The following is a 17500-nucleotide window of genomic DNA, read 5'->3' as shown; positions in this document are numbered from 1 at the left end:
TAAAATAAACTAAAACAAAAAACAGAATAAAGTGCACATAATCACAGAATAATAAAAGGACAGGACACAAAACAGGACAAGGGGATGTAGGCTATCAGGCCTCAAAAGCCAGTGAAAACAAGTGCGTTTTAAGCTGAGACTTAAAGAGCCCTAGGTTCTGTGCGTGTCTAATGTGTGGAGGGAGGCTGTTCCAGAGCTTTGGGCCAGCCACCGCAAAAGCTCGGTCACCCTTGGTCTTAATGGTGCGTTCCAGGCAACCCGTAACCCGTGTTTTTCCGACCTCCTACACGTGAAAATGCTCTGGAATGGCAGTCAAACCCGTAACTTCCCACCCGTGAACTCGTACAGATCGATGTACTCCCAGTTGCCGGTGGGAAGTTACGGGTTTGACTGCCATTCCAGAGCATTTTCACGTGTAGGAGGTCGGAAAAACACGAGTTACGGGTTGCCTGGAACGCACCATTAGGGTTAGGGATAGGGTGAGGGTGAGGGTGAGGGTGAGGGTGAGGGTGAGGGTTAGGGTTAGGGTTAGGGTTAGGGTTAGGGTTAGGGTTAGGGATAGGGTTAGGGTTAGGGTTGTCCAATGAAAACTCGCGGGGGCGTGGTTATGGCAGAAGTTGGTTGGGGGAAAAAATGACGCACGACTGAGCACAGGGTTTCCAGCCTGAACTCGCCCCAGTTTATCTGACGTGTTGAAGCGGTGAGTAGAACTAAGGACATTTTCTCTACAATTTTAGTTTATTTTAGTTAGTTTTGTAAACACACAATACAGTTTTAGTGAGTTATCGTTTTTTTGAAAAGCCTAGTTTTTTATTTTTATTTCAGTTAACTAAAATGTACACACCTAGTTTTAGTTTTTGAGTTAGTTTTCGTTAACTATGTTAACCTTGCCCGGAACCCGTAGCACGACTGAGCACAGGGTTTCCAGCCTGAACTCGCCCCAGTCTATCTGACGTGTTGAAGCCCTGGGAGTGGTGACGTGTCTCTGAAGAGCTGATCAGACTCTACCAGCCTCTCCCAGCCTCTCCTAGCCTCTACCAGCAGGCACACAGCCGGGGAAACTTCATCATGGGGAGTAAGTATTACCAGCCTGGAGAAAGACTGTGTGATTATTACTAAAATATCTTTATTCTCTCTTTGACTGAACCAGTTCTTTCTAGGATGTGTTTCAGCTGGAAGCCATTTCGTTTAAACCTATGGTGGCTGGCTAGGCTCAAACAGCACTGTGACTTTAATCCATCTATCTAGCTAGAATAACGGTGTTTAATAGTAATAATAGATGATTTATTACCAATATTGATATAGGTTAGCTAGCCTTATTTAGAATTTAGATGAATAGATTCCACCCTGTCAAGAAGACTTGATGGAAAGAGGCTAACTTGTTAAGCTAACTAGCTAACCACTTCATGTTTTCTGTAAATTCACAGTTTTACAAACCAGTTAATAATCCAGAAAGCTCAGTATTTAGTTAACTAACATTACATTCATTATTGTAATTCATCTAGTAGCTAGTTGTTTTTGAAGCTAATGCTAGCTAGCCTGTGCTAGCTTCCCCTTCCAGAGCTGCTAGCACTAGCTAGCCTCAGGCTAACGGTTCAGCTAGCTGGCTAATCTGCTAGGAGAGACACTTAGAAAAGGAAATATAGACAATATTAGCTCTGGTCAGTGATATGGGAGTGGATGGTGGATGAATGTCAGTGTTGAGCTGCTAACCTTTAGCTAGCTGCCGAAGCTAGTTGGGAAAAACACACTGATGCTATGCGTCGTCATCACTACTTGGATGAGTGTCTGGTTGTGATAATAGATGTGTGTCCCTATGTCACGTCCCTGTGTCCCTATGTCCCTATGTCCCTATGTCCCTATGTCCCTCTGTCCCTGTGCCACGTCCCCCTCCAGCATGCTATAGGCAAGGCAAGTTTATTTATATAGCACATTTCAGCCACAGGGCAATTCAAGGTGCTTTACATGAGACATTAAAAGCATTAAAACAAAAAAGCAAGTCATTATAGACATTTAAAACAAAAGGCAGGACAAATTAAAAGCATTAAAAACAAAAAGCAAGTCATTATAGACATTTAAAACACAAAGCAGGACAAATAGAATACAGGAATAAAAGTGACAGTGCAGTATACTGATAAACATAGCTCCTCTTAGAAAGCAGTGGCAAAACGTATAGAAGGCGAGCCTCTTGAATAATACCCTTTTCTCCTTTTTTTCCAGTTAAATTCTTAGAGGTGATAAAGCCATTCTGTGCTGTATTACCCGAAATCCAGAAACCCGAAAGAAAGGTAAGCTAGTTTATTTCCAAGTATGTTTGCCTATAACGTAGATAGCTTACTCGTAACGTTGTGCAATCTACCACTGTCATCTATACAGAGTCCTTTCTAACAAGTATGTTTCCATGACAGATCCAGTTCAGAGAGAAGGTACTATGGACGGCCATCACTCTCTTCATCTTCCTTGTGTGCTGTCAGGTAACTGATGTTATCAATGTTCATCCCTGGTCACCTGTTTGAATCAATACATTAGGCCTTAAGATATAGCTGCTTAACCAACATCATTGTATTTACCGTTCCTGTAGATCCCTCTGTTTGGCATCATGTCATCGGACTCTGCAGATCCTTTTTACTGGATGAGAGTGATCCTGGCTTCCAACAGAGGTGGGTGTGTTATAGAGATTACTTGAATCAAGTAACCTGGCGCGCCAGATGGGGTTTTTCTCCACACAACCATCTGGGAAGGCTTAGTTGGAAACTGTTTGGAAATGGGCAGGCACTTTCCAAAAATACTTGGCAGGTGATTTGGATGAAGCATCTGTCGTATCGCCGTCTGTCACCGTGCCATATCAGAGCTACTCGCTGTCGTCACAGCTAAACCACGCTAGCCACCGCTAGCAAGCCAGTCGCTCCTCCGCATGGGGTGCTGATTGGCCCGAGTAAATTTCACTCGGGCACAAACAATTTTATATTGAGCTTTTCCAGACGGATGTGTGAGAAAACAGAGCCTGTATACCTCTTGATTGGTTGAACGTGCTGCTCTCTCTCCTGACCCCTGACCCCTTGGCTCCTCCCCCCCAGGCACGCTGATGGAGCTGGGTATCTCTCCCATCGTCACCTCAGGCCTCATCATGCAGCTGCTGGCCGGGGCTAAGATCATCGAGGTGGGGGACACCCCTAAGGACCGAGCCCTCTTCAACGGAGCACAGAAACGTACGACCACAACCCCCCCTTCCTCTAGCATCAGTCCTAGTGTGACCGGTAGCCCTTTTCCACCAAAGGAACTCTGGTTCGTGAACCGGTTCGTTTCAAAATTCCTGGAACCTTGGTTCTGTCCAGAGAACGGGCCCGCGTTTCGACCAGTTTTGAGCCGAACCGTTGTACGTCAGCCCACGGCCATTATGTCGTCACGGTTCGCACTGAAAAATCTACTATTTTGTGGTGCCGGTTCAGAACCAGCTTTCGGGTTCCCGAACTCATTTCTTTTTGGTCGAAATGCTCGGAACCGTTCAAAATTAGGTTCTCAAACCGGTTCCCTCTTGGTGGAAAAGGCCTATGAGTGTGTTCAGATCAGTCTAGACGCCGTCTGAATCGCCGCTAGACTGACCCTCTGTCCCTCGGCCGTGTCCTGCAGTGTTCGGTATGATCATCACCATCGGTCAGGCCATCGTGTACGTGATGACCGGCATGTACGGAGACCCGTCGGAGATGGGCGCCGGCATCTGCCTGGTCATCATCATCCAGGTGAGAGCCCTCCCCCAGCTGTCAGACCCCTCCCCCAGCTGTCAGACCCCCCCCTGTGTGAACATGATGCACGCTGTCCTAATCAAACTGAAACTGTGACCCAGCTGTGTCCGTGTCCAGCTGTTTGTGGCAGGTCTAACCCAGCTGTGTCCGTGTCCAGCTGTTTGTGGCAGGTCTAACCCAGCTGTGTCCGTGTCCAGCTGTTTGTGGCAGGTTTGATCGTGCTCCTGCTGGATGAGCTGCTCCAGAAGGGATACGGTCTGGGCTCTGGTATCTCCCTCTTCATCGCTACCAACATCTGTGAGACCATCGTCTGGAAGGCCTTCAGCCCTACCACCGTCAACACCGGCAGAGGTACGACACCCAGGATGTTCTCAGAGCTGGACCTAAGAAAGAAAACAGTTAGAAAACACTTAAGAATACTTAAGAATTACTTAAGAAAATAGTCCCTTTTAAGAGCCCTACCACCGTCAACACCGGCAGAGGTATGAGGCCCCAGAATGTTCTCAGTGCTGGACCTAAGAAAGAATACAGTTAGAAAACGCTTAAGAATACTTAAGTAATTCTTAAGTAAGTAATTCTTAAGAAAATAGAAAAGAGTCCCTTTTAAGAGCGAAGACACACACAAAGAAGGGTGCTGTTGTAGGTGTCGGGATGTGAGGCTGATGGTGGGTGTGGTCGTGTGTTCAGGTACGGAGTTCGAGGGCGCCATCATCGCCCTGTTCCACCTGCTGGCCACGCGGACGGACAAGGTGCGCGCCCTGAGGGAGGCCTTCTACAGACAGAACCTGCCCAACCTCATGAACCTCATCGCCACCATCTTCGTCTTCGCCGTAGTCATATACTTCCAGGTCAGTGACTGTCTCTCACTGTGTGTGTGCGTGTGTGTGTGTGTGTGTGTGTGTGTGTGTGTGTGTGTGTGTGTGTGTGTGTGTTCCCTGTTAAACACTTACACTTTGATTTCTAGCACTTCTTTAGAGGTATTTGATGTAATCGGATGTGTGACACTCTCTCACGGTGTCCCCTGGTCTCTCTCTCCCTCTCTCTCTTTCTCTCCATCTCTCTCCATCTCTCTCTCTCCCTCCCTCTCTCTCTCTCTCCCTCTCTCTCTCTTTCTCTCCATCTCTCTCTCTCCATCTCTCTTGCCATCTCTCTCTCTCGCCATCTCTCCATCTCTCCCTCCCTCCCTCCCTCCCTCACTCTCTCTCTCTCTCTCTCTCTCTCTCCCTCCCCCTCCCTCTCTCCCTCCCTCCCTCCCTCTCTCTCTCTACAGGGCTTCAGAGTGGACCTGCCCATCAAGTCCGCCCGCTACCGTGGCCAGTACAACACCTATCCCATCAAGCTGTTCTACACCTCCAACATCCCCATCATCCTGCAGTCCGCGCTGGTGTCCAACCTGTACGTCATCTCCCAGATGCTCTCCACGCGCTTCAGCGGGAACTTCCTGGTCAACCTGCTAGGGACCTGGTCTGTAAGTACACACACCTACACACTACTCAACCTGCTAGGGACCTGGTCTGTAAGAACACACACCTACACACTACTCAACCTGCTAGGGATCTAGTCTGTAAGTACACACACTTACACACCACTCAAACTGCTAGGGACCTAGTCTGTTAGTACACACACCTACACACTACTCAACCTGCTAGGGATCTAGTGTGTAAGTACACACACCTACACACACACACACACTACTCAACCTGCTAGGGACCTGGTCTGTAAGTACACACACCTACACACCACTCAACCTGCTAGGGACCTGGTCTGTAAGTACACACACCTACACACCACTCAGCTGACCAATGACCTATTCATCGTTTCTGTCTGAATAGTCTCACATGAACATTATAAGCGTTATCAACAGGGTGCAAACTAACTGTGTGTGTTTGTTTGTTTTAGGACACATCTACCGGTGGTCCCGCCCGTGCCTATCCCGTGGCAGGTCTCTGCTACTACCTGTCTCCCCCTGAGTCGTTTGGCTCGGTCCTGGACGACCCCGTCCACGCTGTCATCTACATCATCTTCATGCTGGGATCCTGCGCCTTCTTCTCCAAGACCTGGATTGAGGTGTCCGGATCTTCAGCCAAAGATGTAAGTCCTGCCGCCTGTTTCTTCCAGATATAACATACTTCAATAAGACTCCTGTATTTGAATCATATCAGTTTGATGTGAATATCCCCCTTTTTTTGTGCCTTTTTTAAAGTTATAAATCAGAAGTGTGTAGTTTATAAGATGTTCTGTGCTTCTTTTGTCCTCTAGGTGGCCAAGCAGCTGAAGGAGCAGCAGATGGTGATGAGGGGACACAGAGAGACATCCATGGTCCATGAGCTCAACAGGTACGCGTGGTGGCCAATACCAAGCCACGACATGAGCCTTGTTTCCACTGTGGTGCCGAACCGTTTGCCACGAAGGCGTGGTTTGAGCACGACGGTTCGGCACGACGGTGGAAATAAGGCTATAGCCTAGCCAGAACACAGAGATATCTCAGAGAAAAAGCTGAATATGTTCTGAAACCTCTCCTCCTGCGCGTTCCAGGTACATCCCCACCGCGGCGGCCTTCGGCGGGCTCTGCATCGGCGGTCTGTCGGTCATGGCGGACTTCCTGGGCGCGATAGGCTCCGGCACGGGGATCCTGCTGGCCGTCACCATCATCTACCAGTACTTTGAGATCTTTGTGAAGGAGCAGAGTGAGGTGGGCAGCATGGGAGCCTTGCTCTTCTAGTCCAGCGTCCCTCCAACACACATGGACAAGCCCCTGACCTGACCGGTCGATCCAGAGACCCAAACCTACACATGCCATCACTATTTCTACATCCATTTAGATTATTTTTATTCTATATTTTATTTTTAAATCTACAACAGTCTGTTTTCTTGACCCTGTGGAGGTTTTCTGCGAATCTTTCACACTTTCACGTCAGTCACAGCTGAAGAGACTGTTCAGGTAGCGAGGCGGTTGGCCTGCTCGTACATCCTGGCATTCACAACATACTTTGTGCTTCTTAGTCTTTTTACACTCAGACCAGCTCCTCTCTCTCTCTCAACTCTGTTGATCCGTGTTCCTGACGCCCGGGACCGGCTGACCCCCCCGAGGGGTCAGCTGATGGGTTTTATATTTGAAGGGAATGATGATCTTATCGGTAAGTGTTGATGAAGATATGAGGCAGCTTTGTCTGTTCCCAAACTTAAAATGGCGTCTTTAGAACGCAGGCACACTGTGATTGGATGAGGGCAGTCCTTCCTCTAATCCACCTCTGTACTACATCTTCAGACGGTGTGCTTATGAATGTCGGTTGAATCCACCATCACGTCTGTCTTCTTTGCTATGGGTGTATCTTCACACTTTATCTTTTTTAGTACATTCTTTATGGGTCGTGTTGACCTGAAGACCACTCATTTCACTGATGGTTTTTCAAGAGAAGGCTTGGACCAGATATGAAATGAAGAGATCAAACCATGTTTGTCTGCCTGAATAGTGACCTTGTTTTAAAACTGACCTGAAGAGGGTCAGCCAGACGGGTGGGGGGGGGGGCAGCGCTCTCTCTGGTCCAGTGTTGTCAAATAAAATTGTTTACTTGTTTATTTTTGTGAATGTGTGCATTGCAACAGTCAGCTGGCGACACGATGACAATGGGGGTGCCCTCTCCGCTGGGCGTGTGGTGTTTTCGAGAGAGAGGTCATCTTTATATGCCACATTCAAACACCCTCTTTGTAAGATTGGGTGAGGAGATTTATTTTCCGTTTTGTTTTTTAAAATCGTCTGCTTTGAGCACGACTGTATGAAACACTTTCACATCTTGTGAATTTTGTTTTTCTGTATATATGCCATGCATTGAATTAATCTCAAGTGTAAAATAACCGTCTTTTGAATATGTAAAAAGAATATGCTGTTCCGAACAAATGTATTCTGGGGAAAAAAAGATCATTCTCAATAAAAGCTCATTTTGGGGAAAATCTTTTCTCTATTTATTTGTTCCGGAGGCTGTTTTTGTCTGTGATTGACCACTAAATTTCAATCAATATGTTAAAATTATAAACTATATATACTATATATATAATATATTGGTTAGTCCCTCATATATGGAGTGGTTGGCTGTGGATAATGGTAAATGGACTGCACTTATTGTGTTTTATCCAAAGCACTTTACAATGGCCTCTCATTCACCCACACATTCACATCCCAAGGGTACATTAATAAGCATTAGTTAACGAATTATTAAGCATTAAGTAACAGTTAACTAATGTCTCCATTAACCATTTACTAATGTTATTTATGTTAACTAAGGTTAACTCACCTAACCCTAACTAAGGGATTAATTAACATTAGTAATCTAACCCTAATATAAGCATTAGTTAACAGTTAACTAATGTTTTTGTGACCCTTATTGTAAAGTGTTACCAATCAATCGTAGAAGATACAGGGACCCAGTGCAGTGAGGCTAAAACAGGAGTAATATGCTCTATTCCTTATTTTTATAGTTTTTCATACAACTTTATTTTTCAAGATGTGAGGCACCATAGTGACAAGATAAATGACAAGAAAAGAACCAACACAAGTAATATAAAAAATAAAAGATAAGATATAGATGAAGTTAACATAGAAAATAGATCACGTACAAAATAGCCTACTCATTTTAAATACCCTCAACCCCCCCCCCCCCCACACCCCCGCCAAATCCCCACAACCCATCCGTGCACTACATTCAAATTCATATTATTCACAGGTGCTTCCCTCCCCCTAACCTCCCCCATCCTCCCCCTAACCTCCCCCATCATCCCCACCACCAGAAGGAGTGATACGTACATGTGATTCAACCTGCATCAGGGAAATGTGAATTCTGATAAAGAAATAACCAATTTAATAAACCTGATAAAAGATGTGCTCCCTTGTTTTGACTCATCGTAATCTCTATTTATCCAGTAACAATCTACTGGCTCTCTGAACGTCTGAAATTAGCCTACTGTACAATATCTTCATATCTGTATCGTGGCCTTCCGCCCTCACTTCCTGTCCTTCCGCCCTCACTTCCTGTCCTTCCGCCCTCACTTCCTGTGTCGCTCTCCCATTTGGTCACAGCACGAGTCTCATTCTAAGATTGCATCTGGTGTTAAATGTTAACTGCTCAATTTCTTTTACTTGTTCCATTAGATCTCACTTTCTCTATATTGGGGCTTTGTTTCTGGAGTCAGTTTTTCTTTGTTATAAGTTTAAGAGCTGTTATCCTTAAAATTCTGATAAGGTACTTGTCTTCAGTTCTGACTATCCTCTTGTGGCTTTTCTTCCTTGTTTTCGTTGACAGCAGAGTTCTGAATTAGCTGTAGTTTGTCAACTGATTTTTTGGGGGAAGACCTGTAAAAAGAGCATTACAGTAGTCCAGCCTACTTGAAACATAATCATGAGCTGATTTAAAAACAGGACACACTTTGGCAGTATTTCTTCAGCAGAACAAAGACATTTTAGTCACCCTGTTTATGTGGGATTTAAAAACTTAAGGACTGAAAGAGAGGAGACGCCGCACACTCTGGCAGGTCCGACGCAAGCAATTTATTATGAGACTAAAACAAACGTATCAACGTTTCGGCGTGAGCCTTCATCAGGATATGAATATTCATACCTGCGAGTGTGTGCGGCGTCTCCTCTCTTCCAGTCCATATACTTACCACCTGCATGCACCTCGGACAGTAGGTGTGCGTTTTCCTCTCATCTCCATTTAAAAACTCAAACCAGTTTTAAATTACCTAGATTTGCTACTTCCATTTTATTCTGATGACCCAAATCCCCTAACCTATAAGAGTGCATATCTTATATCTGTCTTCAAATCTTCATTTAATAAAATATATTGCTCATCCATTGTGGTCAGACAGGTAGCCAGGAAGCATAAGGCATTTACGTCATTTGACTTGACAAATGAATAATTGTGTATCGTCAGCATACTGTAGCTATGAATATTAACATTGTGTTCTCTGATATTACCTAGTAGTAGCATGATGAACAGAGGGGACCAAGAAAGCTTCATTGTGCAACACCAAAGATATGTCATATTTCATTGATATATGATTCCCAACACTAATATAAAATTGTCTCTCTGTAACCCAGTTTTAAAGATGATTGATTAGATTAATTTTGTCAAATCATAGACAATGTCTCCCAACCTCGAAATGTGGTCTCGGACAGGATCACTTCGGGACGTTCTTCCCAACAGCTGCCATCAGACTGGTCAATGCATCCCTGACTGGCTGGACACAAGCCCTGAGCCAGCTTGGAGAGGGAACACGAGGCTCTATCGTTACACTCTCTCCCATGTTTGCAGCACCAGAAGGGGCTAGCGCCTCGTGACTAAACCCCAAGAGCACTCTTCTCCCCCTCCAACGGTTTCTGTTTGGCCGAGTCCTGGGGAACCTCCACCTTCATCTCCATGCTTTTGACCCAGGTGTAGGTCGAGGAACCCAGTAGAACCATCAAATTACTGGTCCACCAAAGCATACTCTTAGTGGACGAGTTATAGACCACTGCTATGACCGTCTGCACGCATGCTTTAGCCGTCCCCGACACGTTGTGCGTGAGCGGACTGGTGAACTTGATCTGGAGGCCCGTGACGTAGCCGATGGCGAAGCCGAACACGCCGCCGAGCGTCATCATGCCCCAGAACGCGAGGTCGTCCAGACGGCTGAAGCTGGTGATTCGCCCCAACTCTCCGAAGATTATGATGAGCGGGATGAAGAGGATGCAGGCGTTAACGTTGTTGTAGAACGAGAGCTTCCAGATGTTTCCATCCACAGCAGGCATCACCTTCTTGGTGTATATGGCGTTGAGGGAGACACAAGCGCTGGCTAGCACCCCGAAAAAGACACCCATGTACGACAAAGAGCCCGCTTCACCCTCCTGGTCCACACCAAGCCAGAACCCACCTGAAATCAAAAAGGGACAGGTGGAGATTTTGTTCAGTCTCTCAATGATACAATAATACAATAATAAAGAATTAGGAATATTACTGCAGACTATTGCTCAAGGAAAGATGTTGTTTTAACATCACTTAAGCAGTTTGTTTGACTTGTATGAACAGAATTCGGGTTCCCTGGACCTTTTTAAACACCCTAGACCTGCTATAAAGTGCATTAGACTATAGAAGTCAGGACCTGACCTACCTAGAATGATCCCACAGCATAGGATGGCTTTGAACGATGTCGTCTGCTTCAGGATGATGTAGGAGAGAAGCACATTGAAAACAGTGGATAGAGACCGTCCCACTGTGTAAAAGGCGACCCCGAGGTGTTTGAGACACAGGTTGTTGAAGGTGATCATTGAGATGAAGACCACAGAGAGAGGAAGCACCTCCCGGGAGATCTTCAGGTCGAACTTGACCGAGGGGAAGTCAATGATTCCGGGACACAGTTTGGAGAGAAATGGCATGACCCAACATAGTCCCACAGTCACAACGCACTGGTAAAATGTCACAAATAAAGGTGCGTCCAATTCGCGACTGTCTAGTAGATGATTATTGAGGAAGACCATAGTGATTGAAACGAACCAATAAAGTAGCACCACCCCGGCTATTTTAATAGCTTTAAGGAAAAACGTCTCTCCTCGTCCTTCATCCATCGGGTCCGAGCTGAAAGCCATCCTGAGGATTTTTGAGCGCTTCAGTTGTATCCTGTTCATTGTTTTAACAGATAGAGAAACTGATTAATTGTAACAGTTACAATTATTACAGGGAAAAAGTATCAAGTTTACATTCGACCTATCAGATGCACAAAACAAGCGCACCCTCCAATGACATGACTGCTTCCTGGTCGTGAGTTACAACGTGTAGATTTAAAGAGACAGGACCCTTTTATCACAAGTCATTATGTAGGATATTCAGTTTTATGTTTGAATAAATTGTATAATTAGAAAATGATGTGTTAATATCCAGTCTATATATTATTATAGGCCTACATTTGAACAGTTGTCTACCATCAAGCTAATTTATTTACGATGCATATCCATCCATAGCCTATTGATAGAGGAGTTTGTAATCGTTTTTAAATTCAGTTTAGCTTTTGCATTTACTAACGATTTGTCTCTTAATCAATAGTGGATGGATGGATTTGTTAATGCATTAACTCATGTTGAAAAATCGATTACCTTGGGAAAATGAACGAATGTTTGCCTGTCGACGACATCCACAAAACGCAGTGAATAAGGAAGTGATTCTTACCTATTATCTATTTACAATGGTCCAACTCCTCCTCCTACAAGTCTACAGATCAAACGCGTGTTTCTCGCTCTTCCTGCTTTTCTGCCCTGAACGAAACCACTACGAAACCATCTCTAAACCTCTTCAGCTCCATCATCTAACCCTGACCCTAAAACTAACCACCGGTTAATGACAGAACAATACTATGGCAAACAAAATATGGCAACAATTAATGACTGAAGGACAAAATAGAGCCATGTATAAAACACCCAATATCTGTTCACTTCTTTCTGAGGGTCAATCATACTTTGAGGTAGCTGCCCAGATAGCAAGCGGATGTGTAATAATTCTGGGTCATATATGGGCCGGAACTAAGCCACAAGGGCCAGATCCGGCCTGTATATGGCCCAGATCCGGCCTGTATATGGCCCAGATCCGGCCTGTATATGGCCCAGATCCGCTTGCTATCTGGGTGTCCTCTGCCAGCCCACGTACCTTTATATTGCAATAGAGCTGCTGGTGGAAGCAAATGTACCATAAACCTAAAAACTGTCCAGTTTGGTTTTTATCATGTAGTTTACAGTAGCCTAGTTAGGTCTATTATAGGCCCATATGGATTAGAACATTCATGCGAGGCTGAAGACACCTGTTTCAAAAGGGCTATTGTAGGCTATGCTGATTGGGTCTTGTACCACTACAAAATAATTAGTAGCCTGTCAACCACAAGTTTTACAAACTGGCTGTAAAAGTAATAATATAACAGGAATAATACTTAACTAAGTAAGTATTTGAGTTATTTATTTCATGTCGTCCTCCATCTAAATATAGCCTACTCTGCACCTAAACCCCTCTAATCAGGGGTCTTACACACACTTTTGGGTCCTGTGCAAACGCCCCTGGCCCCCGGGTGAAACTGTTTTTTACTTCCCTCTGGAATATGTAGGGGTGGGACCTATCCCCCCTCAACCCCCCCCCCCTATTGCTCTCTGTAAAGTGCAGTGTTGCCTCAGTGTATGAAATGCGCTGTACAAATAAAGTTTGATTTGATTTTGATTTGAGTGTATGGGCGTCCCCTCCTCTGCCATCCCAACATCCAACAGACCAGCCGTGTAAAACATCCTCCCTGGTCCCAGTGCCCAAGAACAGACACCAACGTGTCTTGAATGACTACAGACCTGTGGCATTAACATCTCATGTCATGAAGCCCCCTGAAGAGGCTCCTGGCTCACCTCAGATCTGTGGTGAAGAGAGACCTGGACCCCCTGCGGTTTGCCTATCAGGCTGACATACTCTAAGAGTGGACGACGCCATCATCTACCAGCTACACAAGGCCCACGCCCATCTGGACCGGGCTAGCAGCGCTGTGGGGATCATGTTCTTTGATTTCTCAAGTGCCTTCAACACCATACCGCCCTTACAAGCTACGCTCAATGCAGGTGGACACCCCCCTGGTGACCCTACATATGACCCTGACCCTACATATGACCCTGATTACAGACTAAGTGACTGGCAGACCACAGCATTTGAGGCTTCAGGACTGAGTCAGAGGGAGTGGTCTGCAACACAGGAGACTGTCCCGACTCCCTTCCTGTTCACGCTCCACACACCAGACTTCAGTTACAACCTGGAGACGCGCCACCTGTAGAAGCTCTCGGATTACTCTGATATTGTTGGATGTGAAAGAGGAGGATAGAGGCCTAAAGGACATAGTTGGGCGCGGTGTGTAGAATCACCCGCGTGAACGTGGGGAAGACCAGGGAGATGGCGGTGGACTTAGGGAGGAAGAGGAGGAGGAAGAAGGCTCGTCTGAGCCCAGTTTCTATCCAGGGGGTTGATGTCGACATGGTCCAGTCACACAAGTAGTTGTGCACCTGGACAACAGACTAGAATGGGCAGGAAACACCAAGTCCCATTTACATGAACGGAGAGAGACGACTACTTCCTGAGGATGCTCAGGTCCTTTGATGTATGCATGTTCAAACAAAGCTATCTATCTATCTATCTATCTATCTATCTATATATCTATCTATCTATCTATCTATCTATCTATCTATCTATCTATCTATCTATCTATCTATCCATCCATCCATCCATCCATCCATCCATCCATCCATCCATCCATCCATCCATCCATCTATCTATCTATCTATCTATCTATCTATCTATCTATCTATCTATCTATCTATCTATCTATCTATCTATCTATCTATCTATCTATCTATCTATCTATCTATCTATCTATCTATCTAACCAACCTCTTCATACCTTTTTTTTTTTTTCTTTTTTGCCTTTTTTTCTCCCGATCGGTGAACAGCAAGATAATAAATGTTGAATTCAAGATTTCCATCGTTCATTTGCAGAATCTTTAGTTTTCAGGGACATAAAAGGACACCTAGAAAAAAAGGGGGCCTTCGAAGTGACGTGATGACGTCATCGCACTCACCGGTAGCAGCGTGGGTTATGTCAGTGGAAGGGTAAAGTAGCACTAGGGGGACCAAAGTGGCATCTTTAAAGAAGACGGGCTGAGGCCAGGACCGTGTCGACACATACGGGCTGAGATTACACGACTAGATCTGGAAGAACATGTCCTCTTTCAAGGAGGAAGGTATATATAAGAGTGTTAGCTAACGGCTAGCTAACTTAGCATTCATGCAACCATACCATGCTGTCCATCTCAGATAGCTGGCTTCTGTCTGCGACTGTGATTAATTGATTAATTGATTAATTGATCTCAAAACGAATCAGTAGAGTGAAAGAGTGGATACTATAGATGGATGACCATCCTTGTCCTTACTGTCACTCAACAGGTAAGGACCGTATCATCTTTGTCACCAAGGAGGACCATGAGACCCCCAGCAGTGCAGAGCTGGTAGAGGAGGATCCTGACGACCCCTATGAGGAGAGAGGTTAGTGGAGAGGTGTTGTGTATAGTATTGGGTGACTGATAAATGGTAAATGGACTGCACTTATATAGCGCTTTTCCACCTTAGCGGCACTCAAAGCGCTTTACAATGGCATCTCATTCACCCATTCACACACACACTCACACACCAATGGTGGAAGCTGCCATGCAAGGTGCTAACCTGCTCATTGGGAGCAGTCTGGGGTTAGGTGTCTTGCTCAAGGACACTTCGACATGTGGACAGTCGGAGCTGGGATTCGAACCACTGACCCTTCGACCATTGAACGACCCGCTCTACCAACTGAGCTACAGCTGCCCCCTATAGTACTATAGCAGTTTAACTTAACAAGTTGCTTGATTTATTGACACGATAACTCCTAGTGTTCTTACTCTCAACCCTCTCTTTCTCCTGTCCCAGGTCTGATTCTTCCGAGTGGCGAGATCAACTGGAACTGCCCGTGTTTAGGGGGCATGGCCAGCGGCCCCTGCGGGACGTCGTTCAAAGAGGCGTTCTCCTGCTTCCACTACAGCAAGGAGGAGGTGAAGGGCTCCGACTGCCTGGAGCAGTTCCGGGGGATGCAGGAGTGCATGCAGCGCTACCCGGAGCTCTACCCCCAGGAGGAGGAGAAGGAGAAGGAGGGCGAGAAAGGAGCCGCCGCAGCGCAGCCTCCCTCGCAAGACGCGGCCCCCGAGGCCCCAGCGGCCCCCGAACGAGACTCTGCGCCCGCTCAGGCCGACGCCCTCCCGCCACACCCTTCACAGAGCCCCTCCTCCAGCTGAAGAACGTTGTCGAACGTCCAGGTGTGAACTCAACAAGCCGCTCGCTGCTCAGACTGACGACCGACGGAGCTCCTTCAGACACTTCATACATTCATCTACTTTTTTTTATTTTTTCTATATTCGTGTACCACCATCCTTCGTATTTTCTTGTAGTCACACCTGGTTTCTCATTTTGTATTTTCCCATTTTGTCTTGTGAGTCCTGATAAGTGTCTCTAAATCTACTGTGGCCTGAAAAAGGGGAATATATGTAGTAACTTTGTCTGGAAAAGCCATTTTCATCCTCACCACACCCAAGCCTGTCTCATAGGACTTGCTTGAATCCTAGAACCACTAGACTTGAGACACATTAAGTTCACATTTCACTGTCTTCTCAGCCGTGCGTTGCTGTGTTGTTCTTGCAAAAATGACTGAAGCTGAAGGAAATGATTATAGACGTGTTATAATAAATTGTGTTATATATTGATATTTGTGAAGCGTTCTTGTGAGGAATTGGTATAGTGCAAGGAAAAAAACAACATGGCTCCAATCGTGGAAGGAAATGATTCTCCTTTATTAAGCCACCCTCACAGGACTCCACCCCTGATCAAGAACAGGCCAGGACCTACGGTGGTTCCAGAGAAAGACCTCGGCGTGGTGCCAAGAACAGTGTGAGATTATCTGGCCTAATTCACAAGGTCACAGTGTCAGATATGTGACCTACAGTACAACAGCAGAGCTTTAATGTGTGTATGCTCTAAACATGGATACCTAAACCAACGTCTGACAAGGCATTCTGAACACACTCAGACCGACCACCTCTCCCTCGTCCTCAACCACCCCGCTACCCGTCTCTTATGCCGGGGATGCAGCTATGCTGTCTCATGCTTTGTTTGCTTCAGACTTTGAGGTGTGTTAATGTGAGGTGTGTTAATGTATTTTAATTTTGACCCGACCAAAGGTTTCTGAGATGCATATGTGTGTTTTTCTTTAATGTAACTGAGTTGCATGTTTTAGCAGGAGAGGTCAGAGGTCGTCGGTGGCTGTTTGCCCACTGCAGCGTGTGCCACATAATGTTCCCCATGGGGGGTCAATCATTACCAGACGCCCTGCTCTGTTCTGGCCCTGTCATTGGTGGAGTGTGGTGGGCAAATACCCCAAACAGCCAATGGGTTATACAGGAGGGTCCCCCCCCCCACACACACACACACACACACACACTCCAAACGTGCACAGGTAGCTGTCCCACAGACAGAAGGCCCTTTTCCGAGACGGTGGACACAGCCGGATTAGAGCTACCCGCCATCTTTCTCCGCCATCCGTCTCTCGCTCTCGCCATCCGTGACCCCTGACCTCTGAGTGCCAGGATGTCCGACCTGAAGGAGATGTGTAGCGGGCTTCCCCTGGACCCCATGCCCCCCAACAGGGGCCGGGACCCCAGCATGCCCCACGCCCCGGTTCGGACGCCCCAGCTCACGCCGGTGGAGGAGAGGGTGAGTACGCGCCGAGAGACGGGAGCGCTCTGAGGGAAGCACACGACCGCTAGCATGTCCGTCTGCAACAGCAACATTTTACCCTTCATGATGTCCCTGAGATCCACAAACACGCATTGGTGTCCATCCATCTGGTCAGAGCCAGGTACGGTAGCTTGAGGAGGTGAGATAAGTAGCCTGGTGTCAAAGTGGAGCCAAAGGGCAAAGAAATTAAGAGTTTTGTGTTGATTTATCACAGTAGTCATAAAAACAGTTTGGAGGAAAGAAGACTAGATGAACCCAAAGCAACACCCCGCCCTCATGATTGATTTGATTGAATCTTTTGGCGTTCAGTCACGTGTGGAAGCACGTTTGGCGTTACATCATGCTGGTCGCTGGCGTGGGGCTAGGGCACTGCCTCACATTCTCAACCCAAAAAAAGACTTTTCTA

The 17500-nt window shown here is 46.3% G+C and overlaps 4 protein-coding genes across 4 annotated transcripts in view; 3 read left to right on the top strand and 1 right to left on the bottom strand.

The window, feature by feature from the left end:
* Nucleotides 1-924: 924 nt before the first annotated feature.
* On the top strand, nucleotides 925-6561 carry sec61a1a (SEC61 translocon subunit alpha 1a). Its single transcript, XM_084460654.1, has 12 exons — nucleotides 925-1075; nucleotides 2221-2288; nucleotides 2409-2474; nucleotides 2582-2660; nucleotides 3078-3209; nucleotides 3631-3740; nucleotides 3941-4094; nucleotides 4431-4591; nucleotides 5014-5211; nucleotides 5643-5834; nucleotides 6003-6079; nucleotides 6279-6561. The coding sequence occupies exons 1-12, from the start codon at nucleotides 1069-1071 to the stop codon at nucleotides 6463-6465; spliced, it is 1431 nt and encodes a 476-aa protein (XP_084316780.1). The 5' UTR covers nucleotides 925-1068; the 3' UTR covers nucleotides 6466-6561.
* A 3277-nt stretch (nucleotides 6562-9838) lies between these two features.
* slc35c1 (solute carrier family 35 member C1) lies at nucleotides 9839-11400 on the bottom strand (the record flags this gene model as incomplete). The annotated part of the gene is made up of 2 exons (XM_084460658.1): nucleotides 9839-10649; nucleotides 10887-11400. 2 exons carry the CDS (start codon nucleotides 11398-11400, stop codon nucleotides 10078-10080), a joined length of 1086 nt encoding a protein of 361 aa, XP_084316784.1. The 3' UTR covers nucleotides 9839-10077.
* A 3100-nt stretch (nucleotides 11401-14500) lies between these two features.
* Nucleotides 14501-15599, top strand: chchd4b (coiled-coil-helix-coiled-coil-helix domain containing 4b; the record flags this gene model as incomplete). The annotated part of the gene is made up of 3 exons (XM_084460745.1): nucleotides 14501-14522; nucleotides 14725-14823; nucleotides 15238-15599. The coding sequence occupies 3 exons, from the start codon at nucleotides 14501-14503 to the stop codon at nucleotides 15597-15599; spliced, it is 483 nt and encodes a 160-aa protein (XP_084316871.1).
* Nucleotides 15600-16804: 1205 nt separating this feature from the next.
* The window catches only part of uroc1 (urocanate hydratase 1), a 10234-nt gene continuing 9538 nt past the window's right edge, over nucleotides 16805-17500 (top strand). Inside the window, exon 1 of the mRNA XM_084460650.1 lies at nucleotides 16805-17070. Coding sequence (XP_084316776.1) covers nucleotides 16945-17070 — 126 coding nt within the window. The 5' untranslated portion in view covers nucleotides 16805-16944. The remainder of the gene's footprint in view (nucleotides 17071-17500) is intronic.

Source organism: Borostomias antarcticus, assembly GCF_949987555.1.
Source record: "Borostomias antarcticus genome assembly, chromosome: 33".
Taxonomy (NCBI): Eukaryota; Metazoa; Chordata; class Actinopteri; order Stomiiformes; family Stomiidae; genus Borostomias; species Borostomias antarcticus.
The sequence above is the reverse complement of the archived record's forward strand: the minus strand, read 5'-3'. Positions and strand labels throughout refer to the sequence as shown.

Excerpts from the sequence above, each read along its gene's own strand:
- sec61a1a (XM_084460654.1), top strand. Across the intron at positions 2,475-2,581 it reads TCTTCCTTGTGTGCTGTCAG|ATCCCTCTGTTTGGCATCAT; the intron begins GTAACTGATGTT and ends CCGTTCCTGTAG. Across the intron at positions 5,835-6,002 it reads CCGGATCTTCAGCCAAAGAT|GTGGCCAAGCAGCTGAAGGA; the intron begins GTAAGTCCTGCC and ends TTTGTCCTCTAG.